The sequence below is a fragment of the Mesoplodon densirostris genome, chromosome 12 (genome assembly GCF_025265405.1).
Source record: "Mesoplodon densirostris isolate mMesDen1 chromosome 12, mMesDen1 primary haplotype, whole genome shotgun sequence".
Lineage (NCBI taxonomy): Eukaryota > Metazoa > Chordata > Mammalia > Artiodactyla > Ziphiidae > Mesoplodon > Mesoplodon densirostris.
The window spans coordinates 5956092-5981752 of record NC_082672.1 but is presented as its reverse complement, the minus strand read 5'-3'; the positions used below and the strand labels follow the sequence as shown (position 1 = coordinate 5981752).

The following is a 25661-nucleotide window of genomic DNA, read 5'->3' as shown; positions in this document are numbered from 1 at the left end:
GATATTTTTTGCCTCTAGAAGAAGAGTAAACCTCTTGATTGAGAGACAATAAGATGCTGGTCCTTCCTCCACTGCCTGACCTTGGGGCCTAAAATCTACATATAGTGTTTACCAACCCAAGGCGACAGCCTGCTGTCTAAAGCACCAATTCCCAAACTTCACTGTGCACACAAATCATCTCCAGACCCCAGTAAAATGTAGGTTCCACATCAGTAGATAGAAAGTGACCTGAGATGCTGCATTTCTAAGAAGCCCCCAGTTAATGCTGCTGCTGCAAGGTTAAGACAAGGGTGACCAGGCCAAGATTAGGCTGGGACTCCTCAGACCCTCCCACAAGATCCTGGGCATGAGAGCAAGGTGGGGAATGAGCTGGTAGAAAATAGATGAATGATCATTTCTCTTATATATAATAAACCCAAAGACACTGCTTCATTCATAATGTGACTAATTAGAGAAATGTAAGATTCAGTTTTTAGGCCTTAAAAGTAACCATTAATAGATTAAAATAGGTGGTATATCAGATGAAGTACTAGGGAAAGAGAACTGAAACACTGTCAATAAGGAAACAACTTAAAAAAAAAAAGACAAGGGAGATTGCAAAAAAAAAAAAAAGAAAACTAATGAGATGACAAAAGGAAAACTAAATTATCTGTAATGATCACAAATAAATGGGAGAAATAATCACTAATCACAAGAAAAAAGCTTTGGTGTGGAAACTTCTTTGAGAGGTTGTTCCCACTGATCGTTCCCAACAATATGGTTCTGATGAGAGCTGCCAGTCACTGAGAAATGGTAAGAATCTGGCTCTCTTACCCAAACTTGCCTTCTTTCCCACTCCACCCTTCCAAAATAGTTATATACAGTTTTGGATAAGTCAATAATCAGTTGTTACACTATTGTGATGACATAAATACTGTTCACTGCAAATCACACAATTACTATGATTGCATTTCTTTCTTAGGCAATTTGTTTTTCTTAGCATTGAAAATTGCCTCTCATTTTATTTGCTTGTTTCGTATATACTTACTATTTCTTTTCAAATATTTCAGGATCTAGCAAATGAATGTTATTTTCCAGATGTTCAGAGCATCGGACAACTCATCAATTTTCTTTCTGTTCCTGGAGATACCCCTTGCACCCTCCATCTTTCTGCTACTTCTCCTTACTCCTCTTTCATGTTTGACCTCTTTTTCTCCTTTGCTGTTTGTCCTATTTTCCTCATTTTTAAAGTGCACATCTTCCAGTAGTTTCTTGTAAGTACATGAAAGGTATATTTTTCAGGCCTTGCTTATCTGAAAATTCTACCATCACACTGTTTATTAGTTTGGCTCCACTGAAAATCATTTTCATCCAGAATTTTGAGGTCATGTCTCTGCTGCCTCCGAGGTTCTTACATTGCTTAGAAAATCTTGATGCAGTTGAGTTTCCAGCCATTTGCCTGTGGCTTGTTTCCCCCAGTCTCTGAAAGCTTTCTGGTTCTTCTTTATCGCTGGTAATATGAAATTTCATGTTGATATGCTTTGATGTGGCTGTGTTTTCATTCATTGTCCTGGAAAATTTCAATTTAGAGACATATGTCTTCCAGCACTAGAAACTTTTCATGTATTATTTCTTTAATAATGTTCTCCCTCTATTTTCTCTTACTTCTCTGTCAGTAATTCCTGCTACAAATATATTGCACCTTGTGGGCTGTTTCTCGAATTTCTTTATCCTTTTGCTCATATTATCCAACTCTGTCTCAGTTCTACTTCCTGGGAAATTTCCTTGACATTATCTTCCAAAAATATGATTGAATAATTTGTTAATTATCATAATTTTATTTTAATTTCATTGTTCTTTTAAAATAGTATTTTGTTCCCTTCTTTTATGAACACATTATGCTCATTCTCTTATCTCTCCATGAATATTTACTATAGATCTGTAGGATTTGGGTGTTTGTGTATTTGCTTTTTGCTTTCTGACTCATTATATCCTTCCTTCCCTCATTCAGTAACAATTACCTTCCTCTTTACTAGATTTTAAGACTTTCCCAATCCTGCATATAGATCAACAGGATAGTGTATTAGTGTACTAGTTGTGAGCATAGACTATGGAATCAGACTGCTCACCTTCTAATCCTGGCTGCACTGTTTATTTGCCACATGATCTGAGGCGAGTTGCTTTACTCCATGTTACACTGCTGCCTGCTCTATAAAATGGGGATAATATTATGCATTTATATTTTCTCTCTAATTTATTGTCAGCCAGTGGTTTCTGTATTTTATGTTTAGTATTTTTTAAAAGTCTCACCTTATTTCTACTCAACTTTATGGTTTATAAATTTTTAATTTTTATTGAAGTATAGTTGATTTGCAATATTGTATTAGTTTCAGGTGTACAACATAATGATTCAATATTTTTATAGATTATACTCCATTTCAAGATGTTATAAAAGATTGGCTATACTCCCTGTGCTGTACATTATATCCTTGTAGCTTATTTATTTTATACATAGTAGTTTGTACCTCTTAATCCAATACCTCTATCTGGCCCCTCCCTCTTCACTCTCCCCATTGGTAGCCACTAGTTTGTCCTCTATATCTGTGAGTCTGTTTCTGTTTTGTTACATTCATTCTTTTGTTTTATTTTTTAGATTCCACTTATAAGTGATAACATACAGTATGTCTTTTGCTGACTTATTTCACTAAGCATAATACCATCTATGTCCATGTTGTTGCAAATGGCAGAATTTTATTCTTTTTATGGCTGAGTAATATTCCATTGTGTGTGTGTGTGTATATATATATACTGTGTGTATATATATTGTATACACACATGTATATATATATATCACACCTTCTTCAAAGCAGTTGGTTTATCTGTTTTCCTTAAGTTTTTGGTTTGTTTTGCTTTTGTATCATTTTACATTAAAAGCATATTACTTTTATTTTTATTGTTTCTCTTTTGGTAATCACAGCACGTAAAGCTATGACTTTGCTTCTGTGTGCAAATTTGAATTAATTCCATTTATTTTTATATGTATGTTTCTCCTTGTCACTATATTATAGTTTGTATTTATAGTTTTGATGATTCATTTGAACAAAAGAATACATTAAAATTTACAAATATTTAGAGATTTTGTTTTCATGATTATTTTATTTATATTTATTGCTCTGTGGCAAAAGAATGTGGCTTCTCCTCTGTTTACATTTATTTGGGAATTTACTGAGGCTCTTAATAGGCTATAGGAATGCTCAGTTATTGTCATCATGGAGGCTGAAAAGAAAGTGAATCCTCTCTATGATATAGATCTTAATATATATTTATTCTATCATGTTCTTCAAATAATTTATATATTATTTTCTCTTTCACAATTTGTGAGGTCAAAGACAGAAAATTATGCTAAAGTTTTGCACTACAAAAACAAGGAAACCACCATATGTCTTGGAAGTTTTCAGTGGGCTAGGTGCTTTCCTGGAATCATATTATTCAATCCAGCTACTATAATCCTCATTTCACAGGGGACAAAACTGAGGCATGTAAAATTTAAGAAAAACATCCATGTCATACAGTTGCCAAATGGTAGAATCAAGATTTGAATCATATCTGGATCTCCTGAGCTTCTTTTCTTTACAAAATTCAGGGCTGCATCTATCACTGCAAATGACTTTTTTCACATAGAATATTTACAAAAATTAACTATATCCTAGGCCATAAAACAAGTCTCAAAAAATATCGAAGCATGGAATTCATACAAAGTATGTTGTGCAACTAAGATGCAATTTATGTTAGAAATCAATTTTTTAGAGCAATAACTAAAACATTCCCATATATTTTGAAATTGACATATACTTTTACATACCCCATGGGTCAAATAAGAAATTCTAATGAAATTATAAAGTATTTTAACTGCACAATAATGAAAATATCACATAAATTACATATTAAAAACTTACCAAATATATTACATAAAAATATTACAAAAAATTACATTAAAATATTTATCACATATGACATGGTAAAGCAGTGTTTAGAAGAAAATATGTAGCCTTAAACATGGTATCAAAAAAAAAGGGAAAAATAGTAAATGAAGTATCCATCTCAATAAATGACAGGAAGAACAGTAAAAGAAAGTCAACGGAAGAATAAATTATTAGTATAAAAGCAAAATAAAATAAAAATAGAAAACAGCCATGCAAGTGAGAGCAGCAAAAGCCAAACGTTGTTTGGTTTCTTGAAATGATTAATAAAATTGATAAACATTTGTAAAAGCTTATAAATAAAAAATGAAAAAAATGAAAGACAAAAATAACCAATATCAGAAATGGAAAAGGAAATGTTATACAGACCCTACAGACATTGATAGGATATCTTGATAGGATATTATAAACAACTTTATCCCTAAAACATTGAAATTTCAATGAAATGGCCATATTTTTGGAATATATAATGTACAAAATTGACACCAGAGAAATAGAAAATAAGTTAAAGTACAAACAGTAGTATAATAAGTGAAGAAATTAAGTTAGTAATTAAAATTCCTCATACAGAGATAACTCAAGGCTCACATAGCCTCACTGGTTAGTTGTGCCAAAGACTTAAGGAAAAAATAATGTAAATCTTGCACAGATTTTCTCAGTCAATGAAAATAGAGAATATAGACTCCAACTCATTTTATGGTGCAACATAAACTTGATACCAACAAGGACATTACAAGAAATTACAAGAAGAAATCTTCCAGGACAATCTCATTCATGAATATCAATGAAAAATTTCTGAACAAAATTACTAGCAAACTGAATCCATTGATATATAAAAATGATAATTTCTCATGACAAATTTTGTTTTATTTCAGGAAGATAATATTGGCTTAACATAAGAAAAATCAGTTAATGCCATTTACATTTGTGTATTAAGGAGTAAAAATCAGGTGATCATCTCAAATGATAGTAAAAAGCATTTGATAAAATTCAAACACCCATTTCTATTTTTAGAACAAACTAAGGATAGAAGGGAGTTCTCTTAATATGATAAAAGGAATTTTTTTTCAATCAGAGCAGGCTAGGTTATATTGAAAGAACAACCAATCTCCAAAATCAAAAGCTTAAAACAATAGTGACTTTAAAAAGTTCTGTTTCTCATATCTGCTACACACCTATTGCAGGTTAATGGGGGAGGTGGGGTGTCCTGTTAACTATAGTTGCTTAGGGGGCAGAATGTATAATCCTACCATGGACATTATGACTAATATATCATAGAGTCTCTGGATTCTGTTATATTCTTTTGAAGAGTATCAGTTCTAATTCTAATGGATAGTTAACCTGCTAAACACAAACTCTAAACTTTGTCTCCCCTGTGGTGAACAGGAGGCTAAGTTCTTTCATCTTCAGGTCTTTCACCTTCCAGCCTCTGCTTATCATCTGGGCCTACTGAGATCTCTCTCATGTGTGTAATCCTTAGAGATCAGCTAAGGTAGAGTTTTATTGCAGGTTTTTTGTTTACCTCATCTGTGGGTCTCTACCTTCCAGGATCCCCCCCCTCTAAATTTTTACAGACTCTGCCAGCCCAAAACTCTGTTCTCTGATACCTCAATTAAATATACCTTCTACTTCCTTCTGCCTCAGGACACACACCTTAGTTTTTGGAGGCAAAAAATTTTCAACTCCAAATCTTACCTAGTACACTTCCATCTTGCAAGGACAGATTCCCATCCAGCTTCTGCCTACTTTCCATTCTTTGGCATGGCATTCAAAGATTCCCATTAAATATCTGGTGCAAATTATGTTTCTGACTTAATATTTTACTATTTCCCCTCATGCACCCAATGTTCTAGCCAAACCGATTGTGCTATAGAACTTGTCTTGCTCTTTTCTATCTTTGCTCTTCGGGGCATACCCATTCTCACACATCCTCAAATGCCTAAACGTTAAGGAACCTTCAAAACCCACTTCCAACAGGAATTGTCCTGGAGAGCCTCTTCTGATTGCCCTCTCCCTCCCTACCCTCAACTTCAGTCCTCTCCCCACTCTGCCTTCCTATTCCCACAGAACTTTGAATTTTTCTCTCTTACATCACTTAGAATATAATGTTAGAAAGTGATATGTCCCCACAGCATCTAATGTACTGGCTAGCACACAGTAGATGCATCAAAATATTTGCATAATTTATTTAATCAGGTACATAGCTTCTATCCATACTGAAATTTGTATAGGTGTCATGATCAAAAGTGTGAAGTGGCCATTTAGGCTTGCCACTGTACTGCATGTTATATAAAAACTACCTTGTAAGAATCTCTAATATGAAACAGCAAATAAAGCGTATAATGATATAATGTTTTACATTTATTGGAGAAATTATTTAAGTTGTGAGAGTAATTGTTTATTCATCTACATTCTCTCGTGTGACTCTTTTTGTTTATGAGCAGTAACATACATTTGTGAGATGGTCTACTAGGAGGCAAGGTGACCTGGCTAAAGAATTTCAGAAATAAATATCACTAATCTACAAATAGGTCATAAAACAGTGGCCTCATTAGGAGAGCTCTAATGAGTTGAGGTCACCCAGCTATAAAGGACAAACATGCACAGACACAGCTGAAGCAATTTAAACAATAGCATTTACAAAAGCAAAATGGTATTTTTAAAGAATTCCCAGTGGAAAAAAATATACCAAGTAAGAATAAAATATGAGAATCTGTATCACGATATAAAAATTGTTTTGAGAATTCTATTTAATTAGAAGGGAACAAGTCCAATTGAACTGCATTTTTCTTTATGATCTGCTAATTTTACTTATATCACTTGAAATTTTCCAGGTAAATTATTTTAAAGGTGTTAAAAAGTAATAATTTTTAATTTAAGAAGAAAACATATTATTTGTTCTAAAAATATGGAAAAAATTCGTATATTATTAGGATTATTTTGGTTACAAGACAGAAAAACAAAACTAATTCAAAGCTTCATAAAGAATTAGGTTTGCTTAATAATTCACATAACTGAACAATCCAGGGCCTCATTTCAGGCTTGATTTAATCTGGTGGCTTGCCAATGTCACTCTTGTTCTGTTTTATGCATGGTCATCTTAAAGCTGGCTCCATTTTTGGCCTCAGGATGCTCCAATCCTGGAACCACATGCTTACTTATTTATACCTGTAGAAAAGCACAAGTGCCATTGTCCTTTAATTTCCAGAAAAAATAGAAGTCAGAGGTGCACTGTGATTGTACCACATGTACCAGCTTAGAACTATGGCCAAGGGGGATGGAACGCACTGACTCAATTAACCCAGATCATGTAACCTACCCATAGTACACGTTAGTGGAAGTGAAAAGAGGTAGCTTCTCAAAACACAGTGAATTCCATAGCAGAGACATTTACTGCACACCAAACATCTATCACCTCCTTAGCATTTCTCAGTTATGCAGTTATGCAGACCACGGGACTAACTCTGCTGACGGGCTGTGAGTGGAAGAAACGAGATGTGCATTCCCTTCAAACCAAGCATTTCAGAGCCAGTGCACAGTCCTCTCTCCTCCTCACCCCTATGTTGACATGAACTGGGTATCTACTATGAATGAGAAATGGTCCTTTTCTGTGTGAAGCCACTTAGATTTTAGGCTTAGTCTATTACTACAGCAAACTTAACCCCTCCTGACCAATTGATATTCCCAAATGAGAATTCATAGCTATTGAGGTCAATGGAATCTGGAATCTTAAAGCTTGAAACATCCATTTTCTGAGGAAGCTTCAGTAGGTGGTGCTAAAGACCATGTTTCTCTGTCCTCTCTGAGGATTAGTGTGGCCACTGGAGAAGCCACGGACCTGGTTTCTGGGTTCTAGTGCTGGCTCTACTATTTTGTATAAGTTAGTCTATCTCCTTGAGTTGGGGAGGTCAGTCCTCATCTCCAAAACAAGGGAATTAATACATACCCCAGATAGTCGCTGTGATCATTAAGTGAGGTCGTGTAGAGATGCCCAGGTCAGGTGATAAGCAGGTTCTTAATAAGTGTCCTGTTGAATGTGAGCAGTCCTAGCCAGGTGGGGCTGTACAATCCAGCTACCTGACGGAGGCTGCTCTTCCTCCTTTCCTCTCTGTCCATTTCTCTCACACTCAATCTGTCAATTACCTACTACCTTTAATTCCCTAGTAAAGAAAGTCATAATGTAAAAACTGCTGTCCCTCTACATGATGGCGTATACATAAAAAATGTGTCAGTGGATGCAAGATGATAGCAATCTGAGGTAGAGACTAGACGTTCTCAGAAGTATTTAAAGAGTTACCTGGTCACTTGCCAGAGGAAAAATTCCTTCTGGACCTGTGAGGATGAATAAAAATCAGGCCTATCCCTGTATGAATAGGGAAAATGACTCAGAGAGATCCAAAATAAAAATGATGAGAATGGAGATTATAGCTGTCCATGCCAGAAAAACACAATAGAATAAAAGAGAGAAAGAGCTAACAATAGCATTGTTGCATTTTCAAACTGAGTTCACCACATATTGGCTGTCCCTTTCCCATTCTCAAATAAAGAAACAAATTCTGTCATTCTTCCTGTATACTGTGGTAATTCAGAACAAGGGCTCTGAAGTCAGACTATCTGGTCAAAATTCTAACTCTGCCACATACCAGCTATCAGACAAGTTAATCACTTTGGGGGTCAATTTATAAAACTGAGATGAGAATGGCACCCAACTTATGGTTAGTGTAGTGATTAAATGAGATAATACATTTCAAGCTCTTAGCAGAGGATGTAGTGGGTGATAAATTTTATCATCATTATCATCATCATCACCATCATCATCATTCTCTGTCTGGATTATGACAACAGATTTTGGACACCCAGGCTAAAATCTCCTATTGTTAACTTCCTCCTTCCACATGAGAGCTGAACTCTAGTCAAGGAATAACACTACTGCAGAGTGTTGCTTGCTTTTCCAGAAGATGCCAGGAAACCCAGCTTCATCATGAAGACTTGTTCCCCAAGAACAAACCACTTAAGCTCAGGTCCCAACAGGTGTCTGTTTTGCTCAAAGTCCACCCTAGAACCTGTGTTCACTGTGCAGCACTCACCATTCCTCCTGAGCAGGCTCCAAGTCTGGCCCTGTTGTCCACTGGGATTTGGTGGGATGCTGGGAAGAAGTGGGGTCTAACCATAATGAGCACAGGCCTTGGGCTCATGCAAACCAGACCACAGCTGGTCATTAACTAGCTGTGTGGTTTTGGTAAATTAATTATTTCCTCTTTCCCAGGGGATTATAAAACCAACTGCCCAGGCATTATGTAAGGACTGACAGATCATACAGGTAGGAAGTTTAGCACAGTGCCAAATCAAGGTGATAATAATAGTAAATTATTATTTTTACCTCCTTGGTGTTCCTTCATGGCCGTGTCTTTACAGACTTCCCAACTTTGGGTCACCAAAAAATTGATAGATTTGGATTTTATAACTTTCATCCAAGTTACAATAAAAATGTTAGACGGAAACTGGACTAGGTCAAGTATGGACCACTGCAGTATTCCAATAAGGACTCTGCAGGTCGATACCAAACCAACAAGGCGTATTACTGAAATTCAGTTATTCACACAGTAAGGAAAAAAGAAAAAGCCTAACTCTTCAACCATTTCTGTATCTTGCCTACAAGAGAGTTCTTGCCAGATGCCTTGCAATATAGTCTGTTTGTGATCTCTTTTATGAGTAAACTTATTAGAATGCATGAGGTAAGCCTGGCCTGACATTCCAAAAAGCTCACTCTGGCTCCTAGAAATCATGCTGTTGTCCTAGGAGCTCTCAAACCACTTGCTTAAATAATCAGTCCTAGAATTTTACCAGATATTGATGCCAAGCTTAGCAGTGTGTAGTTTTTCAAATTCCTTCTTTGGGGAGGAAAGGGCAGCTTCTTTTTGGAAAGTGATGTATTTACCCATCTTCTATTTTGTAGCACAGCTCTCAACTTTCTTGTTTTGTGAAAAGCCTCTGTGTACTGTATCCTTCTTCATAGTCCACTACTTCTGTTATCTTAAAGCTGGAGCAAACTTAGACACCTTTTCTCAACCAGAGGAAGAAACATAGCCGTAATTTTTAGAAGCAGTGCCTGCTTGTCACAGTACATTGTCACTTGGTTTTACTCTGAGAATGGCACCAAGGCTGGCTAACTGCTTCCTTTGCTCATCATTCCATCTGTCACCCAGCTCCTTCAAGCTGAACTGAGCCAGTAGTGTAGGGACAGGGGAGCAGGGTGCTCTAAAGAGACAAATCCTCCTCTGCTTTCTGACAAAGCAGGGTACTGATAAGTTTACTCTCAGTTACTCTTAGAGGCTTCAGTATGTATGAGAGCAAAAACAGGCCCAACCTTGGTTGCAACAAGATTGAAGAAGAGTGTGTTGAATGACATTGTTCTTCAGGTTCCTTTATGTCTAGAGAGTTGTGAGTACTAAATAGATCATGCTACTGACTATAATGTTGAGACCATTTTGATAACTGAATACTTTTATTTATTTAAGCAAATAATATTAACTGTGTATCTATCTTTAAGTGTTTAATGGAAAGAAAGACCAAACACTGTCACTGAATATTAAGTTGCATTCTATGGTCCTAAAGTTAGAATATATTCTTGTCTATCAAAAAACAGGAAAAGTTAACCACTTGTAATAACAAAGCTTTGATGGAAAAGTCAGAATTTTGCATAAAGATAATTCCTTTCTGTATGAGATGAGAGAAAAATGATGCTTTTTTAAATATAACACTTATTGGAGAACAGTGAATTGAAGAAAAATGGTAACAATTATGATAGGCTTACTCCACGTATATAATAGCTAAGCTAAGTCTCTGATACTTTAATTGAGAACTTAGGCCACATCATATTTATTTGTATAGCAATTGAGTTCTGTTTTGGAAGGAGAATAATTTCTACAATTTTGAAACCTAAATTTGGTTTGAAAACATATTTTGAATTCATTATATTCAGAAAACTAAAAATGTGTATGGTTAGTGCCCCTTGACTAGCAAAATTTATATTCATTTCAATCTAATTCAACTAACATGATACTGGGTGCAGCAATCTCAATTATTAATTAAATATTTCAACATCAGAAAAAATAATACTTAAAATACTTTAAGACATCTATATAATAGGCAAATTCATAGAAACAGAATGTAGATTAGAGGTTACCAAGGGCTCAAGGGGAAGTGAGTGGGGAGGGTTTTTTTAAAAGAGGTATAGAGTTTCTGTTTTGTGTGATGGAAAATTTTGGAAATAGTGGTGATAATTGTACAATACTGTGAATGTAACTAATGCCACTGAACTGTACACTTAAAAATGGTTAAATAACATTTTATATTATATATATTTTACACAGTAAATTGAAAAAGATATCATTTAAGGTATCAACATAAATAAAAACGATTCAAACACTAGTAAACCTAACAAAAGTATACAGAATCTACTTGAAAAATACTATAAAGCTTTTCCGAGGAGTTTAATAAAAAACAAGAACAGTTGAAGAGATAAATGTTCCTAACTGGAAAGATGGCCATTTCCCCCAAATTACTCTCTAAATTTATTGGAAATTTTATCAAAGTGCCAAGCATACTTTTTAACCTGACTAAATTATTCTAAATTTTCTCTCAAAATGTAAATAGTTAAGAATAATCAAGAAAATATTGAGAAAGAATAAGGAGACAGGACCAGAATTCTGCTACATTAAAACATATAAATTATAATCATGAAGAATAATATTTTAGGGAAATATGGAAGGTACATTGATTTTTTAAAAAAAAAGCAGTGTAAAAAAAGGTATTTTTTAATAGAATAAAATCCAGTGTCTATATATGCCAATGGATAAAATAGTCTCTATTGTATCTGAGCTTATAAATCTCCAGTATTTACTGTGTTTACATTCTATTTTCAAAATGAGAGCAGAGTGAAAATACACTTTATAACCTTCTTCTTTACTCACCTGTATCTTATAAACATTTTCCTATTTTAAAAATATTTTCTATTATATGACTTTAATAGCTATAATTTTCCATTGTATAGGTATACCAGATTTTACTTAAATAAGCCAGTGTGTTTTGGGGAACATTTAGATGGTTTCTAATTATAAATAATACTATAGATACATCCTATCCTATAACTCTTTCTGCACAGCTGCATGCTTCCTTTGACTAAATGCCCAGAAGTAAAATTGCTGGGTCAAGTGTTGCATGCATGTTGCTATAGAATGATTGTGATGGTTTACAATATGGTACCTAGGAGAGTGCCTCTTTTCCCAGACCTGTTTCCATACTGAGTATTAAATTTTCAAAAACTTTTTGTTAATATGATATTCAAAATTATAGAGTAGTGTTTCATTTCATTTGATTATCAATGAAGTTGAAAACTCTACAATAGTAATTGTTCATGTATTTATTAATTTGTGTATTGTCTATTTATATTATATGCCCATTTTTAAAATTAGCAGTTTCAATCTTTTATTAGTTTGTGGTAGCTATTTGTATATCAAGGATATTAACATTTATACCATATGTCAAAAATATTTTTTAGAATTTATTGTTTGCTTTTACATTTTGCTTGGTATATCCAATTTTTAAAGAAGTAGAAATATTTCCATCTATTCCTGATTCCACAGTAGTGAATCATATCTAATAGTAGAAAATGTTCTCACTTTGCAAAAAATCATAGCAATAATGGAATTTATGCTTGAGAAAATCATACATGTAACTTACAACCATCTAAGATGAATGTTTTACTACTTTGACTTTAAATTATTTTTTCCTTATTCGTCAACAATTTCTATACATCTGGAAGCTCTATCTTGTTGATTATACTTGAAAGCAGTAAGCAGTACAATAGAAATCTAATTTTCTGAATATAAAGTTTCCCCTGGTTGATCTATATTGTCAGTAGATTTCTCATGTTAGACCCTTTCAAAACCTTAAATTTTGAGTTCAGAGTCCTCACTTAAATCTTGACAATTGCTTTCAGGCCCGTCAACACAAGAATAAACACATTTCTTCTCTTTCAAGCTATAGAATCATATTCTCTTTATATCTGTTAACATACTTTTTCTAAAGAAAAGAATTTTGTTTCAAAAAAAAACACCCTTTTTTATTTAGTTCTACTGGGACAGTAAGAACAAAAAGACTTCCAACTTAATGGTATATCTTAATTCCCCAAGAATGAGGAAAAAAATAGAACTGAGGAACTGAAGTGGAAATGGGCAATATAAAAAAAATCCCTCTTAGATGAAGTTAAGGGGCTTTTCTAGCGCATACCGTGGCTCTATTTCACAGCTACTGCAGAAGTTTTAGAGCCAGTCCCTGGTCATTTAGGATGATGCCTCAGGGTTCCATTTTAGATGTCATTAAGAGTAACAGCTGAAGCATTTTACTTGTCAGTCTTTGTCAATTCAATAACATTTTTCACAACATGTTAACTCAGTCAGTGTTGCAATGAGATAAAATAATTATTTCTTAATAGCTATTATTACTATCCATGGTGAGAGAGATTATTAATTTATCCCCAGGTGATCAATTAGCCATATGTACAGGGATAAACCTAATCAACAAAAGTTCGATGTTATTATTACTCATATATGTAAAAAGGTTTACTCCTTAATATATTCTATATGGCAAGACTCTTCTCTAACATTGGTAGTAGATGAGCATACTTTAGCCTGTTTTATTGCAAGCTTTGGCATGTATACTCTAAAAGAAGGGCACTTGACAAGCCAGCATTTAGTAGGCGCTACAGCCACCAAAAGCTTTTCTGCAGTCACCAGATGGGCTCTACACATGCTCAGATAGCCATCTCGTCTAATACTTTCAAAAGGTTCTCCTACTTGTGACTTTATAGTGTCAACAGAAAGGCTTTCTTGAAAAAAAAACCCCACAAAATGGAATGAAATTATATACACTCAATTTTATTTATTTTAATATATAAAAAATTAAAACAACAAACTCATGTAATTCTGTTGTGATGTCTAATCCTTCCTGACTAAGCAGTTTATAAAATATTTAGCTGGATGTGGCTGTGAGTCCTTTTTAAGAAGTGGGGTGGGATAGAGGGACGAATAGTAAGAAGAGACAGAAACCCAGGATTTTAGACATCTGTTTCTATTTGGCTGATAAGACAAGACAGGACCTAGGGATCTTTTAGCTTGGGGGAAAGTACTATGCCTCACTCTCCTTTTATGTACATCTACACATACTCACATCTTTCTTTCCACCATTTCTAAATGATCCCAAGGAAAACATATACACAATGATAAAAGCATTTGGAAGACTGCTTCTTTGCTGTCTTGGGCTTTGTTCCCACATCGCTAAGTAGAATTTTATCCCTATGAGCTGGAGTAGACCTTATAAAAGAAGTCCTTTATCCAAGAGGGGGCAATCAAGCATGCTGTTCCCTCTCCTTCATCCTAATAGCATCTACTCATCCCTTAGGTCCTTACCTGTGTCTGGGATCCTTCCCTACTTTGTAGGCTGGGCTGAATGCCTTTTGGATTTGCTGTTTAAATACCATATCCTTCTTATGAAATCTCAACACACTTGTAGTATTTGTTCAATATCTTCTTCCATACTATATTGTAAGTCCCAAGGGGCTGAGTACTATAACTGTCTTGTTCACTTCTATATCTCCAATTCTTAAAACAATAACTGGTGCATAATGCATTCTCAATAAATATTTGATGAATGAGGATTAAGTAAACTAATATATGTAAAGTGCTCAGTTTAATTCCTGGCATATAGAGGTGCCCAATACATGTTAGTTACTAGTATATGAACCATCACACAGATCTGTGCAGCACCAAACCCTAAACATGTTGAGCTTCATTGGTAGACTTTTTGAAAGAATGTCCAATGCCCATAATACTTAGAATGACATTTCTGCAGGCTCCCAGTTCTCTTCTGTTAAACGAAGTTGCATCAGTAAGCAGGGATCAATAACCTTTGGCTTCCTAAAAATACAAAACAATTTTAGCTTGGATAAGACCAGAAGAAAGGATCCCCACTACCACTACGAAACACTCTACCTGACCTTCTCCCTCTCCAACTTCCCGTGGTTCTCTGAAGCTCTGCTCTTGAGCATCTCATTACTACAGCTTTTAGGCTAAATTATAGCATTCTATTTTTAGTTATTTCTCAGACTATATGGTATGGTCTGCAGTGTGTCTAAATGCTGTAATAATGAGCCATCGTGCAATCAAATTCCATAGTTATATTTAACTTGGTTCCTTGAGTTGAAGCTGAGCCTTCTCTATTCATTGTATTTGTGTTTGCTTTCAAACCAAGCAGGAATGTAGTCTGAACTGGACCAGAAGTTGTGGGATTGCCCTGAGGTATTTTTATACCTCAACCCCCATTTTTTTGCTGGAGGGGATGAAGCTGACCACACTTTAGTTTTAAACACTTCCTAGTGATTCCAAAGAGAATAGCTGTGAAACCACTAAATGATACCTTATATTCTTGTATTTTCAATTGAGAATTTAGTTTGGTTCAAACTTACCTTAAGTGTCACCCTTGTGCCTGGCTAGTTTGTACTTTATTCTGTAGGAAATGGTGTGAGGGAGACTCTGAACTCTCTGAGCAGGTAGAGAGATTATCAAATATGTTATAAGAAGGTGAATCCAGCAGCAGTGTGAAAAGACAGGTTGAGGGAGTGGAGAAAGACAGAAAGAAGGCAGGTGGGTTAGGAAGGTATGGCAGTTCTCCAGTAGAGGAGTTCTAAGGGCCAGAATCAGAGGATAGATGGAGAGGATGGAGCCCCACGACCAGAAGGGTGGAGGTGAGGATGGAGCTCCAGGACCAGAGGAGAGGTGGTGAGGATGGAGACCCAGGGCCAGAGGAGAAGTGGTGAGGGTGGAACCCCAGGACCAAGGGAGAGGTGGTGAGGATGGAGACCCAGGACCAAGGGAGAGGTGGTGAGGGTGGAACCCCAGGACCAAGGGAGAGGTGGTGAGGATGGAACCCCAGGACCAGGGGAGAGGTGGTGAGGGTGGAGCCCCAGGACCAGAGGAGAGGTGGTGAGGATGGAGACCCAGGACCAAGGGAGAGGTGGTGAGGGTGGAACCCCAGGACCAAGGGAGAGGTGGTGAGGATGGAGACCCAGGGCCAGAGGAGAGGTTGTGAGGATGGAGCCCCAGGGTAGAAAGGTAGAGGTGAGGGTGGGAGGAGGACACAAATTCAAGAGCTACTTCAAAAACAGAATAAGATGACTTCGCAACATGAAGAATGCAAGGGATGAGAAACAGATTTTGACCCTGGATACCTGGGAACCTGGTTGTATCAATACCAAATATGGGGTAAACAGGTAAAAGATAAAGTTTATGGGGGAAACTTATCTTTGGCACAAACTGAATTTGAGGTGATAGCAAGACACAGGCTACTGGAAATGTGAGCTGGAGTTCAAGAACAATGTTAGGACTGCCTCACAAGTACAGTGACCGTGGTGTCATTCCTTTGGATGGACTGGTTCCTTTTGTCCCTACATAAATGGCACATGCTTTAAAGTCATAGTCAATTTTTTCTTTAGAAGGTAAAATATTACAAATAAGAGCCTCTGACTTTGTCCTGAAGTAGTCTCGGGCACTGCAATTTATCAGTCACCACCTTTGACCTTCTATAATAGATGCTTTATATGGCTTTTCTATTTAAATCATAGAAATTTTGGCCATTTTAGAAAGTAAATAATAGGTTCCCATGGTTAAGGACCAAGAAAGTGTGGGGGAGTTGGCCGTGTTTATACAGCCAGTTATCAGTGTCCTTGTCCCTGGGCCTCTGCCTCCCCACTGGAGCAGGTTTCCAGACCCTGCACTTGGGGGACACCAGGTAACTTACTGTCTCCTGTTCTATCTCTGCAGTACAGCTTGTTACTGTGCATTCAGAATTGTTCTTTAAAAACATTTTGTATGCCTTTGGTATCTTAGTTATATACAGTTAATTCCTTCTAAAGTTCTGAACGTTAAAAATGTTTGCTTTTCTTCCCTACTTTCTTGAGAGTCTAATTATAGTCACTTTATGGTCACTTCTACCAAGAATGTTCTCGATGTTTGTAACCAGTCTGTGGTTTCTACTCATACACAGCATAACCAGTCTCTTCTTCCCCCCAAAATGTTTTTTCATGGCAATAGTTTTAAGCATAGCATGGATTGCTAACTGTAAGGGATTGTTGCATAAAAAGTTATGTGTTGTCAACCTTCATGGGGTCCTTTAGCGACACAAACTGATCTTTTACCTTTCATGCTACTTGTCCATCACCAGCCTCTTCTGTGAAGGACAATGAATTGCTTTCTTAGGATTGATGAGGAATCAGTGCAAGTCGGGAGAACAAATAATACACAAACAAGATCCTGTTTATAGCATTAACAGTGCATCATTCAAAGCTGTAATAACCCAGGCTCATCCCATTGGTGATCCCCAGTAGAGTACAGTTTAATTAAGTGGTCTACGAGACGACTTCCCTTAACATTGCAGAAATGAATGCTTTCTATTTTTGGCTTGTTCCTTTTCCTACTGTATAGATGCCTTGAACCTCCGAAACCGACAGGTCATCTGTGTCACCCTCAAAGTCCTACAGCATCTGGTTGTGTCAGCTGAGATGGTGGGTGAAGCGTTGGTGCCCTATTACCGTCAAATCCTCCCCATCCTCAACATCTTTAAGAATATGAATGGTGAGTTATCCCAGAAGTCAAAATGTCTTTTAAGCACTAAGAAAGGGAGTGGTTTGAGGTAGAGTTAATTAGCAACACACTTAGGATTTATTATTAAACCAAGATCCATTCGGAGATGGATAAATAGCATAACTCATACCTCTTCTCTAATAGCATACCTCTAATAGCATAACTTGTACCTCGTACCTCTAATAGCATAACTCGTACCTCTTCTCCTGCCACTCCCTAGGGAAATAGTAAAATTAACAATTTCATTTATTACTCCTCACATGTACAGCTTACTTACTCAGTACAGAAGCACTGAAACAGTTCTATAATCTTCCCATAATTAAATTGTAACTTTTTTTTAACTGTCTTTTGAATACGTTAGTAGGTTTTGAGTTTGTCCTTTCTCTTGATAGTAATTCTACCTTTAGGTATTTCCTGTTAAAATTACAGTCAGTTTTTATAATTGATTTAAGAGGAATTTTTAAAGCAATATTATTAAAATCTGGTACAGGCGGTTTGGAGAGTTTTAATATAAGTTCTGTTTCTATTAAAAAAAAAGAAAGATAGATGATTCATAGTTACTTAGCTGATGGTGTGTACTGATTAAATATATATGTGCTGATGTATTTATTTTTTAAAATAGTATTCTATAAGGTTTGGAAAGCACTGATACACTGAAGTGAATCTGCTTCACCCAAGGGTATTAGCTAGTTGTGGTGACCTCCTGGCAGGCAGTGGATGTACATCTGTTCATTGACACTGTGATTTTCCTTTTGTACCTCTTGAAACGATGTGAATCTAATTTTCTTTTATGTTGCTAACTTTGAAGTTCCATACTTCTCATATGCATGGTGTAAGTCAACATTTGAAGTTAATTTCTGACAGCCATGTAAGTAAGTTAGTAATTTAGTGGAACAGTGCATGAAAATTTTGCAACATGATCTGCTATTGTACAGACAAGAAAAAATCAAACTAAAAACTGAACATATGACAACTTCAATCACAAAGAAGTCCTGTTTTTGGAATCATTATTTTTCATATATTTCCTAAATTGCTATTAAAAGTCTCCCTAATCAGGCAGACTATTCAGGAAATCATGGGATCATCAGAGTCTTTAGCTGTCTTTCAGGAGTAGGGCCTACCTATATGTTTAATATTAAACATTTTTAGTAAAAAGGACTTCAACTGGGGTTATGGGAGCTTAAGAATGCTCATAATGGAATGAATTGATATCCACTCCAAAATATCTAAACACTACAGAGTTAATGTGGTCATTTAGATGAGATGGTCACTCTTTCAGGAAAGTAAAAACTGGGTGTTAGTAATTCAGTCTTTTACAATCTAAACTGAAAGTTTTAGTTACAGCATTTCTACTTTGTGGAAAATACTTGCTTAAATATTCTTGATTGATAATTCATATTTTTACTGCATAGCGGCATCAAATAAGAGATAGATATAAAGACAGGAATGCTAGAGATAAAGAAAGAAATGGAAGAATCAGGGAACACTCACCCCCAGAAGTCTCAGTTATAGTTAACACTTTTGAAGTGTGTGATTCACAAATGTTTCCTCAATAGTCCTCACAGAAACCTATGATGTATGTACTATTACTATTTCCATTTTTTAGCTGCAAAAGTTGCCTCTCTGTAACTCTTCCCCTCCATAAACATTTGCTCTGTACTTGCCTCTCATGGAAGATGAGTGCCAGCATCCCCCTCCCTTGCTTGAGTAGGAGTAGGGGGACACCACGCGCATTAATGCTCTCCTTGTGGGATCCGGAACTTAAATCTAAGCAACATTTTGTATCTTTGTATAAAATAAGAAAGACAGTGATATTCAAAAGATGATTAGAATCTCCCTCATCCTCAAGGAACCCTGTAAAGAAGAATAAGCACAGCTGCCACTAAGACAGATAAATCTCTTGGGAGCTCTAGACTATTAAACAAAAACAGTTGGTTTCTACATATTCCTCATTATATTACTTATTTAATTCTTTAACTTACAAATGTTCATATGCTTCACAAAAGCAGTGACTGGGTTTAGGAATACATCCCCTGTTTATTTACAGTTTATATCATGGCCTTAATTGGTCCCACACCTAGCTGATTATTTTGGAACATTTCTAAATGCATGCACCAGGAATTCTACATTCAACTATTTTTCTGGTTAATATCTTTCTGACATTTGAGCGGAAAAACTATTAGCTTCAGCTTCATTTTCTACTTATCTTAGAAACCTGTCAGTACAATGCCGGAATGCAGTTTGCTGTATTTCCAGAGGGTCATCTTACAAAATTGGAGCATTCTAGCTCTAAAACTTAAAACTATTCTTCAAAATGGCTGTTACTACAGATCCAGTTCTACCAGTAGAAACTTATCACAGGATTTCCAATTACAGTACTATTTTCAGTCTAAAAATAATTTAGCTTTAATAGCATTTTAATAAACCTTGCTTTATGATTCTATTTTATTCATATTCACAGAACCATATATACATTTTTATTTAAGCAGGTGTCTTTAGTGACAGATGTATTTAGTTACAATTAAAAATAAATTAGAAATTTTCACCATGTAGCATTAGAAAAAATATTTCATCCTTAATTTCAATGTATCTGAGAACAATTTCATTTTCTGTTGCCTTTTTCCCTACCTTCATGTAATCAATGTCTTGTTAAATTCATATTCAAAGATATATTTTTCCAGTCCCACAACAAAATATTTTTGAGAGTGAGACCCAATATAAATGACCAAAAGAATGAAAGAGAGAATATTCCTTCAAATATAATGACCTTATCCTTCTGTTAATGTTCCCTTGAAGCACAAGCTTTAGCATAATTCTACTGCCTGCTCCTTTTTGCAATTTCTGTCCTATTTTAATGTCAGCTGGACTTTCTCTGAAATGATCAGAGGGACTGAGTAGCTAATGAATGCACAACCATGTCAGCAGTCCTCCCAGGGGACCAGTGGGAAATAGGTAGACTAGGGGGGAGCACATGACACTGGTAGCACCAACTGGTGTCCCCATCCACACTTCTACAGGTAATGAAACTTACCGCCAGCCCCACAAGATCAGTCCTGGTCTAGGAGGAAGAGTGGCTTGGTATTTCTATTTATAAATGACATACTTTCACAGGTTTTAATTAGGCTATAGTTAAAACAACAACAGACAAATCAGTGAATTGCAATGTGGAATAAAGAGTAATATTTGGGAGCAGAAGAGATGTGACCTTAGGCAAATCATGTGACTTCTCTGAACTTAAATTTCTTCATCTGCACAAAATATTTATAGTAACGTCTTTTTCATAACGTTGGCAAAACAATTTGAGATAATGTACACCCCTTCATGTGGGGCCTGGCCTTAAATGAGATAGTCATTATTATCATACAACATTATATATACATAAAATGTTATCCCTGTATGACATTATATATAAATATAGCAATACTGTATAAATTAGTATATAACAGCTTGAAGAGGTGATTTAATGTATTGTATCCCCTGGTCATTTCTGTGAGCCTGTGAGTGAGGCATGACCTCCTGGTTTCCCCAGTGGCTGCAGTCCCTTTGCTTCAAAGGACTCACCTTGCTTCTGACTACCAAATGCCAGGTGGGTGGCTAAATAAATTAAGGACAATGGGATTCATTCAAGGATAACTGGTTTTCAAATCCATCCCTTCCTGGCAAGTTCAAACATGTGAGTGCGGTTTGGGGGAAGGACATTATCTTATTAAAAAGAGAAGCTGAGTGTGACAAACCAGGATCAGGGTCCTCTTTGGAAGATTCAAGCTAGTATCTAAGCTTGAACTTGTTTTCTTTCATTCTAAACAGTGAATTTTGGATATCTAAGACATGCTGTCTTTCCAGTGACTGCTGTGGGGTGAAAGAGAAAGAAGAGTTTTCTATAACAACAATTTCTTCTTTCCTGTGTTCTTTCACAAATGTTATTAAAGGTTACAGAAAATTAAGACAATAGGAATGCTCAATTTATAGCTTTCAGAGATGAAACTACAAAATTAATGATGCAGTGTATTGCATTTGAGAAGCATGAGCCAATAAATGGCATTAAAACATTTACAGCTAAAATAAGGGGCTCTGCCAGCAGATGAAGGCTCTCCAACAACCGTGTTTTTGGGAGGCAATCCTTATTTTGGTACTTTTGTTTCTAATTGCACCAGCAGTCCTGAAACAACCTCTAAGGGATATAGTTCAGAGACTCCAGGTATCAGCAGCTCTAAGAGTACATTAACTTGATGTCACAGAATATGCAAAAGTAAATGTAATAATGGAATAACATGTTCCCAAATGTGTGAAATCAAATAGTCTTTGATTTATCTAGGATACTCTAAGATGTATGCCATAGACTAATAGAAGTCCATGAAAAGAGATTTAAAATTTCCAATTCAAATTCAGACACATTAAATAACACAGGAAATAAGAATGCATTAAATTTGCAACATTTTGGAAAGTTTGTACCAGGTCTTTCGCCCTGAAATTTAAGTAGTTTCTAAAATATAGAACCAACTGTTTTCTACTGATAGTCTTTTAAAACAACTTCTAAGGAGAGCCTAAGAATTCTCAGTCAACCTGTTTCAGACCCTCTTTAGATATTTTTTTTTCTATGGTACCTATTTTCATGGTCCTTTAAACTGTTGATGATCTTTTAAGAGCTGATTGTTTACCAAAAGTGTCTTTAGTTCTTATGTCTTTTAATTGACTTGTATAAATTTTATTTCACAGAGCTTTTAATTTAATTTTGAAATTAAGCTTTATTCCCCCATGGAATTCTATACAATTTTTAGTATGATTTAGAAATTTGCTTCAAACTCCTTTGGAATCATTGGGCTTATTAGATTTGAAAGTCTTTGAAAGTCCTAAGTTTATTGAGGAAAGTATTAGAATACTACTCCAGCATTCCTGAAAGTTAGATTTGGAATGATCATGTATCTATCTAATCTCTTCTGAACTCTTCTTCGACTCAGATATAACTAGTTGGTCTGAAAAGAATCCTAGGATCCTAACCAAGCCGGGAGATCCATGTAGGTGCCCTTTGAGCTGCACCTCTCTCCACATTTACTAAATATCAGACTATTGGTTTCATAGTCCAAATGTGTTGGGATTTCTTTTTTCTGTGAGGAGTGTAGCACACTGAGAAGAATTAAGTGCTTAATATGTGTTTGTGTGGAATTTATTCACTACCCCAGTCTGCATGACCAGTACTTATTTATTCAGTTTTGTCCTAAAGAGTCTCACTATTTCATGAGATAGCCTATCCTACATCCAAAGAGAAAATCAGTGAATGAAGTATATGCCAAATATTTCTATCTGGCTTATCTCTCTAGTCTAAACCACACAGAATAGTATCTAGTCCCTTTTCCAAATAACAGGCCCTCAAAACATGTTATAAAACTTTCCTACGCCTTCAATCTTCACTTCCCCAAGTTCAATGTCCCTTCTTCCAAGCATTCTTTATAAGCAGAAGTTTCAGAGTCTTGAAAATCTGAGGGAATGGAGATGGTAGACCCATGTACCTGTAAACACTGATGGCTCTGCAATGATCCAAGAGAGCAGCCCCAAGGGACAGATGGTCCTGGGAAAAGCCAAGGCTTCTGTGACCTCATTTGATGCACCTTATATGTGGTCAGCCCATAAAATGACCATCTTACTACTGTGAAATCTTATCATTATGTTGGGGTCAGGTGCATACTTTAAATTGCCTCTATCTGCTCTTCTCTGTAGACCCTCATGACTGCATCTGCCCAGAGGAAAAATTATTCTCAGAGTTATCTATCTATATCTAGAAACACATGACCTGGTAGGATGATGACCAAGGGAATCAGAATCTAGTTCTGAAGACTGTTTATTAGTTTCCTAGGGCCACTGTAATAAATTACCACAAACTGGGCAGCTTAAACAACAGAAGTTTACTGTCTCACAGTTCTGGAGGCCAGAAGTCCAAAACCAAGTTGTCAGCAGGGCTGTGCTCTCCAGTCTTTAAGGAAGAATCTGTTCTCCACCTTTCTCCTAGCTTCTGGTGGGTCCAGCGCTCCTTGGCTTGTAGATGCATCACTTCACTGGCTGCCTCCATCTCCACATGACATTTTCCTCTGTGTGTCTGTCTTTGTGTCTCTTCTCTTCTATTAAGATACTTGTCCTTGTCAGGTTTGGATTAGGTGCCCGCCCTACTCCAGCACGTCCTCATCTTAACTTTACTAATTACATCGGCAATGACCCTATTTCCAAATAAGGCCACATTTGGAGGTTCCAGAAAGGGCTTGAATTGGGGGGGGGGATGCTATTCAACTTGGGACAGACCATGTAACTCTCTCCCAGGGCGTGTGGAGGTGCGGCCCCATACTTGATGAGTAAAGTTGGAGGTTTCGCGTGCCATCCATTCCATCACATCTCCATCGCTGAACGAGGACTGGTTGAACAAAACCTGATGAGAACTCCCCCTTTTAATAACAAGGAAAAATTCTCTTCCTTTCCCCTTCATCAGGAAGGGGGTGTTCAGTTAAGAAAGGAAAGGGATCTAGGTAAGTTTGGGGTAGAGGAGATAGCAGGAGATTTTTTTTTCCTTCGGTAATATTGCAGACTGACAAAGAGAGGTGAGCAAACGCTTTCGCGGCTCTGGGCGCTGCCCGGGATATCCCAGACTTCCAAGGGCATGCTGCCACCTGCCTTCCAGAGAACCCCAGGCACCCACTCAGGGTGGCAGACTGCATTGCCTGCGCCTGTCCCTGCCCAACCAGCTGCGCAAGAGGGTCAGGCCACTCTGTACCTGAGTGGGGTTTGGATCAATACATAGGGGTTCAGCTTGTGAACCAGGACAGATGGGACAATGTGTGGAAAAACAAGAGGTGGGAGAGTGTTTATGAGCAAAGTTTCTGTGTCAGGGTTGCTTGGCTTTGAATCCTGGCTCAGGGTTTGTGATTTTGGACTGGTTACTGCGCCTTAATCTCCTTCATTTGAAAAGCAAGTTGTGGATGAAAAACTGCTCATTGACCCACAGAGAACTGCAGGAGATCCTTTTGTAGGAGTGTGAGCAGCATGAGGGTAAGGGGATAGATGATGAAACGTGAGTGAAACTGCTTTACAGACTAGCAGGTGTTACAAGTCTGTCACCTGCATCACGAGGTTGTGGAGTAAACTATATGTATGTAGTTTTGTGTTCCTTCAAAGAAAGTTAAGTGACATCTATTCGAATTAATATGATAATTTAGTAAGGTGATTAGATGCAAAATAAACATTCAAGAATCCTTTTTTTTTTTTAATGTGCCAGCAGTCAGAAATACAATGCATTGTTTTCTAGATGCTAATTGTTCCTACTTGCAGAAATATTCCATCAGAGATCAACTTTTACTGTTCAGCTCTCCCACCCCTGGAAGATAGTTTTAGCTCCTTCTTTGGATTGATACTTTTAGTTCCTTCTTTGGATTTCCTAATTCATTTCAGAAGATGGCAGAAGTATTTACCTAATCAAACGGCTTTACCTTGGTAAACCAGAAGTTTACAAAGAATTGCCTGCCCTGATGTACTATTGAAAACCCAGCCTCTTTCCAAGACAGACACTGCTTTCAGTTTCTAAATAGCTTTTATATTTGCAGTTTCTTTTTATGAATCTTTCCAAATCTTAGTGTTCAGGTTTCATCCTGGGCGTCCCGGGTTCACTTGCATTTGCTACATCATTCTGGTTTTACCACTGCTCCCACAATGTGTAACTTCACCTAAAGGGATCAGACTGTCAGAAGAAGTCCGAATTGCAGACAAATTCACCGCCCAGGCACATCTTGATAGTCCCGGACTAGAGGCAAGTTTGATGGATCGAATTTTCATAGTTAATCATAAAAAAATCAATTTCATTATGGAAAGAAAGGATTGACCTGCTAGCTGGAATGGGCCACATGGCCTACACCCTGATTCTTGACCTTGAGGGACCAACCTAAAACCAGTCCAAAGACTCTCAGGAAACAGCACCAGAAGCAAACCCAAACATCACGTCCTGCCAGGAACCTCCCCTGATCCCCCT

At 36.6% G+C, this 25661-nt stretch overlaps 1 protein-coding gene across 1 annotated transcript in view; it reads left to right on the top strand.

Annotated features, from left to right (window-relative positions):
• The window catches only part of PACRG (parkin coregulated), a 532036-nt gene that overhangs the window by 292430 nt on the left and 213945 nt on the right, over nt 1-25661 (top strand). Inside the window, exon 4 of the mRNA XM_060114947.1 lies at nt 17498-17647. Coding sequence (XP_059970930.1) covers nt 17498-17647 — 150 coding nt within the window. The remainder of the gene's footprint in view (nt 1-17497; nt 17648-25661) is intronic.